General features: G+C 37.8%; 1 protein-coding gene and 1 pseudogene across 1 annotated transcript; both read left to right on the plus strand.

Moving 5' to 3' along the window:
* The first annotated feature begins 114 nt into the window (after window positions 1-114).
* Window positions 115-1,071, plus strand: LOC126080018 (olfactory receptor 51Q1-like). The gene has a single exon (XM_049891345.1). The coding sequence runs from the start codon at window positions 124-126 to the stop codon at window positions 1,069-1,071; it is 948 nt and encodes a 315-aa protein (XP_049747302.1). The 5' UTR covers window positions 115-123.
* Window positions 1,072-9,311: 8,240 nt separating this feature from the next.
* On the plus strand, window positions 9,312-10,267 carry LOC126079244 (olfactory receptor 51Q1-like; annotated as a pseudogene).
* Window positions 10,268-15,717: the final 5,450 nt, after the last annotated feature.

Below are 15,717 nucleotides of genomic sequence, written 5' to 3' on the forward strand. Positions count from 1 at the left end.
TAGAAAAAACAATCCCAAGCACGTCTTTGAGTCTTGAATTGAATTGATAATGACTCTATGACAGTAGCACAATGATGAAATTCTTATTGTAGGAAACAGATTCTCGCTCTTCATTCATCAGTCATGTACAAAGTGAATAACACCACACAAGACCCCTTCTACTTCATCCTCACGGGTATTCCTGGATTTGAGGCCTTCCACATCTGGATCTCCATCCCCTTCTGCTGCTTCTATACCATCTCCGTCATGGGCAACACAACCATCCTCATCATCATCTGGATAGAGCCATCTCTCCACCAGCCCATGTACCTATTTCTCTCCATGCTGGCCCTGACTGACCTGGGTCTCACCCTCACCACCCTGCCCACAGTCATGCAGCTCCTCTGGTTCAACATTCAGAAGATCACCTTTGAAGCTTGTTTTGCCCAGTTCTTTTTCCTCCACGGGTTCTCCATCATGGAATCCTCTGTCCTGCTGGCTATGTCCTTTGACCGCTATGTGGCCATCTGTCGCCCCCTCCATTATGCCTCCATCTTTACCAGTAAAGTTATTGGCAGAATTGGAGTAGCCATCATTTGCCGTTGTGTCATGGCTGTTCTTCCCCCACTTTTCCTACTCAAGCACCTGCCCTTCTGCCACTCTCACCTTCTCTCTCACTCCTACTGCCTCCTCCAGGATATGATTCGGCTGGTCTGTGCTGACATCCAGGTCAACAGCCGGTTTGCACTTGTGGTGGTGTTGCTCATTATTGCAGTTGACCCACTGCTCATTGTGCTCTCCTACGCACTCATCCTAAAAAGTATCTTGGGCACAGCCACCTGGGCTGAGCGGCTCCGGGCCCTTAATAACTGTCTGTCCCACTTTCTGGCTGTTCTGGTTCTCTATGTGCCTATGGTGAGTCTATCCATGACTCATCGTTTTGCAAAACACGCTCCACCACTGGTCCACGTGGTCATTGCCAATATCTACTTGCTGGCCCCTCCTGTGATGAACCCCATCATTTACAGTGTCAAGACTAAGCAGATACGCCAAGGAATCTTTCACCTTCTCTTCCACAGGAAGTTGCGCTGAGAGAGAATTTTAGGTTTAGTGAAAGACTTTTTATAGGTAACATGGAGTCAAGAGCAGAGACCACTACCACTGAAACTGTAAATAGCATAGACCACAGAAGAAATAGGGACTTCTTAAGAAACTTTGAATGTAAACAAAGAAACATGATTATTCCTTGACTAGAAATTAAAAGAGGTAGGGCTTTTAAAACTGAATTTTGCTCTTAACCAGCCATATCCTTTTAAGGAAAAAAAGAGTTTAAAAAATATAATTTAAACTACAATGCTACAATGTCTGTTTGACTGAATAGCTGGGCTGAGGGCTGTGGGGACCATGTTCTCAGGGAACATCTAGCTCAATTGGCATAACATAGTTTATAAAGAAAATATTCTACATTCTACTTTGTGAGTAGTGTCTGGGGTCTCAAAAACCTGTGAACAACCATCTGGAACACTCCACTGGTGTTACCTGTTCAGGAGCAAGGCAGAATGAAGAAAACTAAAGATACAGGGAAAGATTAGTCCAAAGAACTGATAGACCACATCTACCACAGCTGCCACCAGACTGAGTCCAGTACAACTAGATGATGCCTGGCTACGGGCCCTGACTGCTCTGACAGGGATCACAGTAGAGGGTCCCAGACAAAACTGGAAAAAAATGCAAAACAAAATTCTAACTCGAAAAGAAAGGCCAGATGCTGGCCTGACAGAGGCCTGAGAAACCCTGGAAGAATGGCCCCCAGTAATAAGGTCACTGTTGAGGTTCACCCTTCAGCCAAAGATTGAACAGGCCCATGGAACAAAATAAGACGAAAGTGGTATACCAGCCCTGGGGCAGGGACTGGAAGGCAGGAGGGAACAGGAAAGCTGGTAATAGGGAACACAGTATTGAGAAGGGAGAGTGTTGACATGTCGTGGGGTTGTTAACCAATGTCATACAATGTGTGTTCTAATTATTTGATGAGAAATTAGTTTGTTCTGTAAACCATCTAAGTTCAATAAAGAAAAAAAAAAGAAAAAAGAAATGAATAAAAATGCAATGGCTATTCTGCCTTCTTCACAGTGGTGTTGTTATTAAATTTTTGATGAAATACAGGGATTTGTGTAATAAACTCAAAATTCTAGTAAATGTATGAAAATGCTTATTGAAGCTGGGATATGTTTATGTTCTTCTAAATAAATGCTAAAGCAGATATCAGCTTTTAATTAAACATAAGTTCCCATGGAATCACAATCTGAAATAATGACACAGAATCTTCAAAAACTAGGAGGCCAAATTAAAGAAAGGTGGTTGTGGATATTGGTGCCACCTGAAAAGAAAACGGAAGGAGCCTCATGTTTTAAGAACCTGTTGAATTAACGCTCAAGGAAGAGTTCATTTAAAGTCAGTGGTAGAACCAGTGTTTCAGAAAGATGGAAATTACTGCTAAGAGAAAATGGTGGATGCTGGTATGAGCTATAATACAGACATTTCTAGAAGATAAGCATGGAAGATAAGACAGTTTGAATGTTAAGGGTGTGATGCATTAAAAAAAAAAAAAAAACCTGCAAATTGTTTGTTAGACTTGTTTTCTAAACTAGCTCAAGCTATGCTGATATTATGTGGGCATCTTTGATTTGCCTGCAAACACCTTAATAGGGCTTATAAGACCCTTTGGTATCTGTCAAGGAAACCTGGTCACCCAGCAGTTAAAGTACTTGGATGCTAACTGAAATGTCAGTGGTTCAAGCCCACCACCAATCCATTGGAGAAAGATATGTCAGATGTTTCCGTAAATATTTATAGCCTTGGAAACCCTATGGGGCAGCTCTACAGTGTACTATAGGGTCACTATGAGTCTACTCAATAGGGGTGGGGTTGGATGGGTTACCTGTCACTGACCTTCACTCCAGATACACTTACATCCCCCTTCTCACCTTCTCTCTGGACAACTACCATTACTGAAAATTTTGGTCAAAGATTCTACAGATCAAAAGAGTGGAAAATGTGGAACAGAATTTAAAGTTCTCAATGGATTTCAAACTGTCTGAGCCACTGTGGTTGGATGAGCCCCCAAAACTATTGCCCTGAGATAATCTTTGAACTTTAAATTTTAAACCTTAAACCAAAACTATCTCCTGAAGTCATCTTTGACCAAAAATAGCTTATTTTAATTAGTAAAATACTTCTGCTTTGAGCATTGTGCCCTTTTAAAGAATTAGCTATGTGAGGTCTAATTGACAATGGCAACTTGAAAGGTTGGATGAGATGCTTAGGGGGTCAGTGAGTTTAAGATAATGGTGGAATAATGTAGAAAAGAATAATAAGAACAGTAGTACAACTCAGAGAATATAATCAATGTCACTGAATTGTATGTGTAGAAATTGTTGAAATGGTGTAATTTAGGTTGCATATACTTTCACAAAAAAATAATAATAATAATAATTAAAAGGGAAGTTCTGACTTTCAGTTCTGGGCAGGCTGGTGTCACCTATCCCAGGCCAATATTCTTGCTTGCAAAACTAGAAAACCAGATTTAAAAATAATTACATATATATGTATATATATACACATATATATGTAAAATATGTACGTATGTATGTTGTTAGTTACCGTCAAGACAGTTCTGACTCATAGCAACCCTAGAGTTCAGAGTCAAACTGCCTCATAGGGTTTCCAAGAAGTGGCTAGAGGTTTTGAACTGCTGACTTTTGGTTAGCAGCCAAACACTTAACCACTGGGCCACCAGGGCTCCATGTATACATATATGTATATGCAGATGTATATACACACATATCTATATACACATGTATATACACACACTTACACACACATATATACACATATTTTTATGTGTATACGCAATACACATGTATATGTATGTGTGTGTGTATATGTTTAAAAGTACTAACAAAGTTTTCAAATGATGGAAACAAGAGACTCTAAGATTCTAGAAAGGGGAGAACCATGGGGAGGTGAACCGACCTCTGCAGATATTTATTTTCTCAGGGCATTTTCTAATTCTCTGCAAGGGTAAATTTTGAGAGCCTGAGCTTTGCACAGACAGAGAGATGTTCCTGGGAAAAAAGAAAAATGAGGGGACCAACAGGTAAATCAGATACTAGAGTTAAGAGAAAAAGACTTTAAAACAACTAGAGTAACTCTCATAAATATGTTCAAATAAGAAAGGGTGGAGAAAGTCGAAGAAGTAATAAATTTAACCAAAGAATTTGACTCTATTTAAAATAATCTAATGGAAATTCCATAACTGAAAAAAATCCAAAATAGAAAAAGTAATATAAATTAATGAATGTTTCAACAGAAGATTAAACACAACAGACCAATCAGTGAACTAGAAGACAACTCAAAAGAAGCAGCCAAACCGAAGCAGAGAAAAAATAACAACTGAATATATAAAAGACATGTAAGAGACGTGGGAAATAATTAAAAGATAACATTTATGGGGACTGGAGTAATAGAAAAAACAGAGAAAGACTGGGTAGAAACAATATTTGAAGAGATAATGGCTGAGAATTCCCCCAAATTCATGAAAGCCATCAAACTGCATATTAAAGGAAGTCCCCTAAGAAATTCATATTCATATTCAATTTTCCAGAAACCAATGGCAAAGAAAAAAGCACTGAAAACCAACAGGGAAAAATCTAATTAGCTTTAAAGGATCAACAAAAATACATACAGCTACCTTCACCATAGGAAAGAAGGAAATCAAAAGATACTGGAGTGATATATTTAAAGTGATAACCACCACCTTCAGTTCTACATACAGTGAAAATATCTTTAAAAATTAAAGAAAAGTAAAGAAGTTTCAGATAAACAAAAGCTGGGGAATTTTTTTAATAGTAAACCTACACTTAACAGATATTAAGAGAGTTCTTTAGGGAGAAGGAAAGTGATCCCACAGAAAAACACAGAACTACAGGGAAAAAAATAAAGAGCAATGGAAATGGCTAATATGTGGGGAAGTATAAATTAATTTTTTTTTTTTTATAAATTAAAATTACCTCAATAAAGCAATAATATCCAAGTTGTATTGGGGCTTTGAATTGTAATGCATGACAATAACGCAAAAGACAATGGATTTAACTTGAATTAAAAAGGTTCTGAAGTTCTAGCATTATTGAGAAGGTGGCAAAGTACTAGTTTAAGATAGGCTATAAGAAGTTAAGATCCTCGGGTAACACAAAGGATTTGCACTTGGCTACTAACCCAAAGGCTGGAAGTTCAAATCCACCTTCAGAGCCACAGAAGAATGTCCTGATGATCTGCTTTTGTAAAGATTACAGCCAAAAAAAAAAAAAAAGTCCACAGTGCTCAGTTTTACCCTGTAACACCTGGGGTGGCTATGAGTCCAAATCGGTTCAACAACAATTGTTCTTTATTTTGTTTTGTTTTTGGTATAAGAATTTAAGATGCAATTTGTGATCTATAGGGCAATCACTAAAAGAATAGTAAAACAATTACTTCTAATAAACACAATAATGTGGTTGTTAGGTACCATCCAGTGGGTTCTCATATCAACCCTATGTCCTGTGTGAGGAACATTCAAATTTGGAGGTGCCAGGAGGACTAATTGGGTGGGATTTCAAGACTAAAATTAAGTATTCCCAAATTAAACTCAGGGTTTTACTTCTGCACTCCTGATAACCATTAGGCTTCTGTTCAAGTTTACTGTTTGAAAAACAAAGCTCAGTAGTGCTTGTTGAGAGTGTTCCCACAATTCACCTTAGAAAAGGCTTCAATGAGTTGTTAAAGTAAATTAGAGCCCACAGATAAAGTAAAATCTTGCTGAAGATCATTTAAAAGTGCCTGCACCAGTACATTGACAGCGAACTGCCAGAAGTTCAAGCCAGATACAGAAGAGGACTCGGAACCAGGGATATATCATTGCTGATGTCAGATGAATCCTGGCTGAAAGCAGAGAGTAACAGAAAGATGTTTACCTGTGTTTTACTGACTATGCAAAGGCATTCGACTGTGTGGATCATAAGTTATTGATAACATTGCAAGAATGTGAATTCCAAAACACTTATCTGTGCTCATGAGGAACCTGTACTTAGGCCAACAGGCAGTTGTTCGAATAGAACAAGGAGATACTGCATGGTTTAATTCAAGAAATGTGTCACGGTTATATTGTTTCACCATACTTTTTCAATCTGTATGCTGAGCAAATAACCTAGAAGATGGACTATGTGAAGAAGATTTTGGCATCAGGAGTGGAGGATGATTCCTTAACAAACTACGATATGCAGATGGCACAACCTTGTTTGCTAAGAGTGAAGAGGATTTCAAGCACTTACTGATGAAGATCAAAGATCTCACCCTTCAGCGTGGAATACACCTCAACATAAAACAAAAATCCTCACAACTAGACTAATAAGCAACATCATGATAAGTGGAGAAAAGATTGAAGTTGTCAAGGATTTCATTTTACTTGGATATACAATCAATGCCCACAGAAGCAGAGGTCGAGAAATCAAACACCGCATTACATTGGGCAAATCTGCTGCAAAACATCTCTTTAACGTGTTCAAAAGCAAAGATGTCACTTTAAGGACTAATGGTGTTTTTAATCATCTCATATGCATATGAAAGCTAGACAATGAATAAAGAAGGCTGAAGAAAAATTGATTACTTTGAATTATTTTGTTAGAGGAAAATATTGACTATACCACGGATGAACAAATCTATCTTGGAAGAAGTGCAGCCAGAGCGCTCATTAGAGTTGAAGATGGCGAGACTCTCTCTCACATGTTTTGGACATGTTATCAGGAGAGACCAGTCCCTGGAGAAGGACATCATGCTCCTTAGAATAGAAGGTCAGCAAAAGACAGGAAGACCCTCAACAAAATGGATTGACACAGTGACTGCAACTATGGACTCAAGCATAACAACGATTGTGAGGATGGTGCAGGACTGGGCAGTGTTTGATTCTGTTGTACATAGGGTCACTATCAATCGGAACGGACTCGACAGAACCTAACAACAACAACATAGTTGTATTTCTTTTTTCTCAGGAATTCTGTCATATGATTTCCCATTAATTTAACATGGTCTTAATATTGATAAATATTAATACATTCTATGGCCTGTTTTGGAGTCCCTGGGTGGTATAATTGCTTGTCTGATAAAAAGTTAGAGGTTCAAATTCACCTAAAGACACCTTGAAAGAAATGCCTGAATCTGCTTCTGAAAAATCAGTGAAAATCCTATAAAGCACATTTCTACTCTGACACAAGTACCGTTGCCATGAGTAGGAGTCCACTCAACAGAACTGGTATAGTATGTTGTAATAATTTTTTTTGTTTAATTTCATCATTTTTCTGGTATAGAGAAACATTTAATTTTTCTGTGCTCACATCCACTTGTCTTTACATCAGTGGTTTTTGTAAAATTTAGAGAGGCATTTCAATGAGAGTAAATACTAGTATTATTTTCTCTATTACATATTTTGTTACTGATTTATATTTAACTTCTTAAACCACTTGGAATTTAGCAAACCCTCTTAATAAAAATAGTAGAGCTGAATTACCAGCTTACCAGTGAGAACCTAGGTCTCAGGACACATCTTCAAGTAATCCTGAAGGGACCTGCCACACTTCCCCACCCTCCAGCCTAGGGATTTGCAAAAGGTTGTAACATACCTGCCCCTGTGCCTAGAAGATAAAACAGAGGCCACAATTAGTGAAGAAGGCACCAGACACAAGAAACCACAGATCAGATTCCTCTGTGAATGATAAGAGAAAAAAAAGAGGGATGATAACTGTTGTTAGAGGATGAAGAGAATTAATACAGGTAACATACTTAGAATGGTGCCTAAACATAGAAAGTACTCAGTAAATGTGATTGTCCTCACCTGGGCTGCTGTAATAGCCTTCTGACTGGTTCACTTCCTCCTTCTCTCACCCTTCTCCTGTGCACCTACCCTTTGCCTCCAGTTTTGTTTTAATATTGTAGAAATATAATCCATGGTATCAGGATGACATTAACTAATGAAAATAAAAAGTGGTATGTTATAGTGGAAAAAAAGATTAACCTTGAGGAATAGCCACATTAAAAAAAAAAAAAAAATTTTTTTTTTTTTTTTTTAGTGTATGATAAAAGAGAGGGGCAATAGTGAAAGAGATAAAAATGAATTTGAACAATCAAAACAGGTGAGAATGTTGTTATAAAAGTTAAAGAAGAATTCAGAAGGAGATATTGGATATAAACATCTCAAAAAGGATGAAAACTCAATATTAGCCATTACTTTTAGTTAGGAGTTCTTTTTAAGTCTTTGTGAGAACAGTATTGGTAGGGTGATTTGGTTGAAAGGCAGATTTCAGATTGCTAAGAACTGAATGAGAGTAGGAAAATAGAAGCAGAAAAAATTTAAAAGTTTCCCGTGAAATAATCTGTATTGAGTCTTGAAGGGGAGAACAGTTGTGTGGAAGCAACCTCTGATAAGATAGATTTAGGAAGGCCAACAATGGTGTTCTTGAACCTGTCCTTAGTTACCCCCCAAAATACTGAATGTTTGTTTGGCTAGAGTTTAGATCAAATGGGCAACAGATAGAGTTATAGAACAAGAAGACTATTTCTAATGTTCCTGGTTCTCCTTGAGCAAAGACACTGAGCCTGGAGCCTCATTCATCTATTATGCCCCAGATAACTAACACTACTCAAGACCCCTTCTACTTCATCCTAATGGGCATCCCTGGATTTGATGCCTCTCACATCTGGATCTTCATCCCCTTCTGCTGCTTCTACACCATCTCCATCATGGGCAACACCACCATCCTTTCCTCTGTGATGCTAAGGAGAATATACACTAATATTAGTCTTTGTATTTGGTTACTAGAAAGTTATTTGAAATATTAATGAGAGCACTTCTAGTTAGCAAATGCGTATGTCTAAATATATACGTATATAGGGTCGCTATTTTTTTATGAGTCAGAATCGACTCGACGGCACTGGGTTTGGATTTTGGTTTTGGTATAGACATATACACAGGAGCAGGTGAGAGACGTAATACGAGAGGATTGCAGGAAGCATAAATTAAATTGGCAGACATGAAAGATTTAAAAAAAAAGCTCACTTTAAATAGAAATTTATGCAGAAGAACCCGCAGTTGATAGTGTTCTAGCTAATTATGTGGCTCAGTAGTATTAGACAAAGCAATCCCAGATACATCTTTGAGTCTTGAATTGAATAGATAACGACTCTATTACAGTAGCACACTGATGAGATTCTTATTGTAGGAAACAGAGGTTCTGGCTCTTCACTCATCAGTCATGTCCAAGGAGAATAACACAACCCAAGGCCCCTTCTACTTCATTCTCATGGGTATCCCTGGATTTGAGGCCTTCCACATCTGGATCTCCATCCCCTTCTGCTGCTTCTATACCATCTCCATCATGGGCAACACCACCATCCTCGCCGTCATCCGCACAGAGCCATCTCTCCACCAGCCCATGTACCTATTCTCTCCATGCTGGCCCTGACTGACCTGGGTCTCACCCTCACCACCCTGCCCACAGTCATGCAGCTCCTCTGGCTCAACATTCAGAAGATCACCTTTGAAGCTTGTTTTGCCCAGTTCTTTTTCCTCCACGGGTTCTCCATCATGGAATCCTCTGTCCTGCTGGCTATGTCCTTTGACCGCTATGTGGCCATCTGTCGCCCCCTCCATTATGCCTCCATCTTTACCAGTAAAGTTATTGGCAGAATTGGAGTAGCCATCATTTGCCGTTGTGTCATGGCTGTTCTTCCCCCGCTTTTCCTACTCAAGCGCCTGCCCTTCTGCCACTCTCACCTTCTCTCTCACTCCTACTGCCTCCTCCAGGATATGATTCGGCTGGTCTGTGCTGACATCCAGGTCAACAGCTGGTTTGCACTTGTGGTGGTGTTGCTCATTATTGCAGTTGACCCACTGCTCATTGTGCTCTCCTATGCACTCATCCTAAAAAGTATCTTGGGCACAGCCACCTGGACTGAGCGAGTTCGGGCCCTCAATAACTGTCTGTCCCACTTTCTGGCTGTTTTGGTTCTTTACGTCCCTATGGTGAGTGTGTCTATGACTCACCGCTTTGCCAAGCATGCCTCTCCCCTTGTCCACGTGGTCCTGGCCAATATCTACGTGCTGATACCTCCTGTGATGAACCCCATCATATACAGTGTAAAGACTAAGCAGATCCGACAGGGAATCTTTCACTTCCTTTTTCAGAGAAAAATGCACTAATGATTGAGATTTAGGTTTACAGGAATCCTTTTGCTAGAGTCACATGAAGTCAAGAGCAGAGACCACTATAAATAGAATAGATGGCGAAGAAATGTTGTTGTTGGTTGCTATCTAGGCTGTGACTCATGGCAACCTTATGTATAACAGAACAAAATGTTACAGGTCTTGCACCATCATTGTGATTAGTGGTATGTTTGAGTCCATTGTTTTGGCTATGTGCAACCCGTCTCATTGAGGGTTTCCCTTGTTTTTGCTGACCCTCTATTTTACCAAGAATAGAGTCTATACAAGAAATTTTCAATGTAAATAAAGGGACATGATAATTCCTTGACTAGAAGTTAAAAGACATACTGTTTTTTTTTTTGTTTTTTACCCCAACATTGCTCTAAACCAGCCATGTGACTTTGGGGAAAAAAATCAAAAATATAATTCAAAATTTAATCTCTATTACATCTTTTTCATGGTGGCGGTGTTATTATTAACTGTGTGCTAAACTATAAGATTTTCCATTATAAATGCAAAATTCTGGTAAAGGAATGAAAGTGCTTTTAAAGCTGAAATATGTTTATACCCTTAAAAATAATTGGTAAAGTCAATATCACCTTCTAATTAAATACAGGTGCTCAGGTAACATCAATCAAATAATGAAAAAGAACCTTGATAAACGAGGTCAAATTAAAGAAAGAAAGACAATCTTGGATATGGGTGCTACATGGAAATGAAAAATGAACACTAAATATCAAACTAAAGTGGAAATAGCTTGGGGATTTCAGAACCAGTAGAAGTGATTTTCAAGGCAGAGTTGAGTTAAACTAATTGATGGGATCAGGTTTTCAGAGAAATGGAAATGACTGCAGAGAGAAGGTAATAGACGTTAGAAGGAGCTATAAGACAAACACTTCCAAAAGATAAGCATAAAGACAGCTTCGATGTTAAGGGTGTGATGCATAGAAACAACTGTGAATTGTTTAAATAGACTTGTTTTCTAAGCTTGGTCAAGCTGTGCTGTTCTTTTGTTGGGTACCTTTAATTTGTCATCATGAGTTGTTAATAAATGAGCTGAGAAATTTATTTAACTTTTTGGAGGTGCAGCTTCTTCATATGTAAAATCTGTATAATTACACTTCCATGATCTATTTTAATTAAATTAAAAAAAAAATTAAAGCACAGGTAAATTGTGTTTAATAAAAAAAAAAATAATTAATAACAGTTAAATTGCCTTAAATTTTGAACAATTATTCTGGCAAAGAAATACGAAGTCAAGAAGATATATATATATAAAAAATGTGTGTATATATGTATATATATATGTGTATATCCCCAAACCAAACCCATTGCTGTCAAGTGGATTTTGACTCATTGCTGCCCTACAGGACAGAGTAGAACTGCCCCTTAGAGTTTCCAAGGAGTGGCTGGTAGATATGAACTGCGGAGCCTTTGGTTAGCAGCCAAGCTTTTGACCACACATACATACACATACATATATGTATACATATCTATACATACACATATGTGTACATATGTAAACACACACACACACACCTATGCCCACTAACCCCCCTGAGATATTTCCTACCAAAGTCCCAACTTTCACTGAGACATCAAAAACAAGAATACAGATAGTGTTCTCAATAACAGATAAAATTCAGGAACAGAGAGGATTAAGACTTAGAAATGCGTATGGATTAAGAATACCTTTATAAAACTCTTAATTTTTTAAGAAAGTGTAATAAATTGTTAAATAAATGTCCCATCACAGACTGAGATGTATCTCAAAAAATATTCCTATGTTCAACAGATTTTCTCCAACAGCATCAGGGCCCCAATTTTAGTACCACATTGAAGTGTGAAGCCAGGGAGTTGAGTCAGATCTCAAACTGTAACCCATTTAGTTGTGATGCACGGCAGTTAAACAAGATCTAGCCCCTTGTCCATCTCTCCCAAGGTTGTGAAATGAGATCCAGTGTCTCACCCTTAATTATTTTTAAGATGAAGTTATTAGAAAAGATGTATTTTACTTACTATATAATTTTGTTCTATAAATCAAAAAGCAGTTACACTAAAGTAACAATAAAAGTCTGCTGCTGAGTAAAATCTGCTTTTGTCATTTAAGGAAGAGCATTCAAATATAATTATGTTTCCCATGTCCACACTTCCCCTTTTTCTAAAAAAGAGGTAATATTAATATTATTATCACTTAAAAAAAAAAAAAACTCCCATACAACATGGGATTTCTTTTTTTTTTTTTTTTTTTTTGGCTCCTCAATACATAAATGCTGTTATTTATTTATTTGTTTATTATTATTTATTAAAATTAATGGGGTAGTTAAGCAGCCTTTGATAACTGGGACTTTCAGAGTTAGAGAAGTTAATCCTGATAACAGTCCCAGGGGATAGAAATATAATATCTATTTTGAAAATTAGGATTTCTAGGATCAGAGATACTAAATTAACTTGTCATTGCTACATGGTTACCAAGCAACACAATTTTCAGTAATCTGCTTGGCCTCTTGTTTTAGCCCTCTTCTTTCTCTCTCTGCTTCTCCTTGACTCCCATCACTTCAATTACCTGATTGTTATTGCCGTTGGCGACATTTTTTATCACAGAATGAAATGTTGCCAAGTCCTGTGCCATCTTCATGATCATTACTATGTTTGAGTCCATTGTAGTGGCTTGTGTCAGTTCATCTCATTGAGGGTTTCCTTCTTTTTAACTGACCTTCTACTTTACCAACTGTGATGTCCTTTTCTAGCAATTGGTCTTTCCCAAAGACATGTCCAAAGTAATAGAGATAAAGTCTTGCTAACCTCCCTCCTAAGGAGCATTTTGGTTGTATTTATCTAAGACTGATTTGTTTGTTCTTTTGACAGTCTACGGTATAGCTGATATTCTTTGTCTGTAGCACATTTTGAACACATAAGTTTGTCTCCTGTCTTCTTTTTCACTCCCCACCTTTTGTACACACATAAGGAACGGAAAAGATCATGGCTTGGGTCAGACATACCTTAGTTATCAAAGTGACATTTTTGTATTTTAAAACTTTAAAGAGGTCTTTTGCCACACATTTGGCCAATGTAAGAAAATAAAATTACCAATTACCTTATCTTTGTCTATAAATCCCAAATCTATGCCCATAGCCTAAAATTCTTTTTTAGCTTCAAGAATTATACATCCAATTTTTGTCTCTATTAGGATGGCACACCATTATCTCAAACCCATATATTTAAAACTATACTTCTGCACCTCATGCACAGACATGACTTATCCATCGGTGGAATCTTGTGTGTTGTTATCATGCTGAACAGGGTTCAGTAGAGCTTTCAAATGAAGATGGATTAGGAAAAAAGACCTGGCAATCTACTTCCAAAATTCAGCAAGTGAAAACCCTATGGATCATAACTGCTCTGTTCAAAACCTACCATGGGGTGGCACAGGACTGGGCAGCATTTTGGCCAGCCTTGCAGAAGGTTGCCATGAGTCAGGGGACAACTTGACAGCAGGTAAAAGCCATAAGAACATAAAAAATTAAGACGCAGTTTGTAATTTATAGGGTAATCACTAAAAGAATGGTAAAATAATTGTCTCTAAAACATTTTAAAAAAACCCAGTGCCATCAAGTCAATTCCGATTCATAGCGACATTAAAACAGTAAACATAGCGACATTAAAACATTAATGGATTAAAAATAAAACAATTATAAAGGAAGTTCCCATTCAAGGAGATTCTGGATAACAGAAAGCATGACTGGACAGTAAGAACAACGACATCACCCTCCTACCCAAACACCTCATGGAATTTGTTTCCTTGGTTTGGAGGTTTAGGGTCATGGTTTCACAGAACATTCTACGTAATTGGCCTAAAAACTTATTTAGTGCTTCTGTTCTACCTCCTAGTTCATTGCATAGTATCTGTAGTCTTAAAAGCTTGCAGGCGGCCATCCAAGGCACAGCAATTGGTGTCTATTTACCTGGAGCAACAGAGGAAGAAGGATACTCAGGAACAAGAGGAGAATATGGAATGTGTGGGCTAATTGCCTCTGAACAACTGCCATGTTTGCCATGAAAACTGAATGGCATTCGGTTACCATTACTGAACATGTTGATCAAGGATTCCATAAAGGAATCCTTATCAAAAGGGTGAAACTGCAGAATTTCAAATTCTCATGGACTCCAGGCTTCCTTGAGCCATGGTGAACCCCTGAAACTGTTACCTTAAGATAATCTTTAAAGCTTAAACCAAAAATATACCTTGGATTCTTCTTAAAACTAAACAATAGTTTAGCTTAACTAGTAAAAAAAAAAAAGTCTGCCTTGAGCATTAGGCTATTTTAAGAACTATCTATATGGGATCAAGCTGACAACAGCAACTTGAAAAACTAGATAGGAACCTTAGTGGGTACTGAGTTTATGTTAATGGGGGAGGAACAACTCAGAAAAGGAGGGTGAGAGTAATTGCACAACTTGAAGAATGTAATCAGAGTCACTGAATTGTAGATATAGAAACTAGTGACTTGGTATATGTTTTGCAGTGTACATTCTCAAAAACAACAATAAAACAAATATACAAAAAAAAATTTTTAAAGATGTCCATGTACTAATTCCAGGACCTGTGAATACTATAATTTAAATGACGGATTTACAAGAATATTTATCTTTAAGTAGCATAAAGTAAAGAGCTGAAACCACCACCATCAAAACTGTAAATAAATGGGGAAGGAATGTTGTTTGTTGTTAATTGCCACCGAGTTGGCTCCACTCATGGTGAACTTATGCGTAACAGAACAAAGTGTGACATTGTCTTGTGCCAGCTTCAGAATCATTGGTTTATTTGAGTCCGTTGTTGCAGTTATTATGTCAATTCATCTCATTGAGGGTTTCACTCAGTTTTGCTGACCATCTGCTTTACCAAGAATACGAAATGTGTATTAATCTTTCAATGTAAAGAAACACGTTTATTCTTTGACTAGAGACATGGTAGGTTTTTTTTTTTTTTTTTAATTCAGCTTTGCTCCTAATTAGTCATATCACTTCGGGGAAAAAAATAATTAAAAATACAAGCCATATTCTACCTTTGTCACGGTGGTTTTGTTATTAAGCATGTGATGAGGAATAAGGTTTGTGTTGTAAACTCAAATGCTGGTGTGATGGTTAATGCCAAGTGTCAACTAGGCTAGGCCACAATTCTCAATAGTTTGGCAGACACTATGTAATCATCTTCCATTCTGTAATCAGTTTTGAGCAGCCAATCATTTGAAAGGGGAGTTTCCTTGGAGGTGGGGTCTGCCTTCAGTATATAAATGGATGCTCTGGTAACGCTTGCTTCCTCCTGATGCTGCACTCTTCTCATTGTGTGACCTCTGGTTCTTGGGACATGAGAAGCCTTCAGCCTACTGCCTGCTGTGCCAGTTTTGAATTTATCAGCCCCTGGAACCACATGAGCTGCCTGTCGC

Source organism: Elephas maximus, chromosome 7, assembly GCF_024166365.1.
Source record: "Elephas maximus indicus isolate mEleMax1 chromosome 7, mEleMax1 primary haplotype, whole genome shotgun sequence".
Taxonomy (NCBI): Eukaryota; Metazoa; Chordata; class Mammalia; order Proboscidea; family Elephantidae; genus Elephas; species Elephas maximus.

What these genes read in the sequence shown, in the direction of transcription:
- LOC126080018 (XM_049891345.1), top strand. Translation starts at nt 124, where the DNA reads ATGTACAAAGTGAATAACACCACACAAGACCCCTTCTACTTCATCCTC.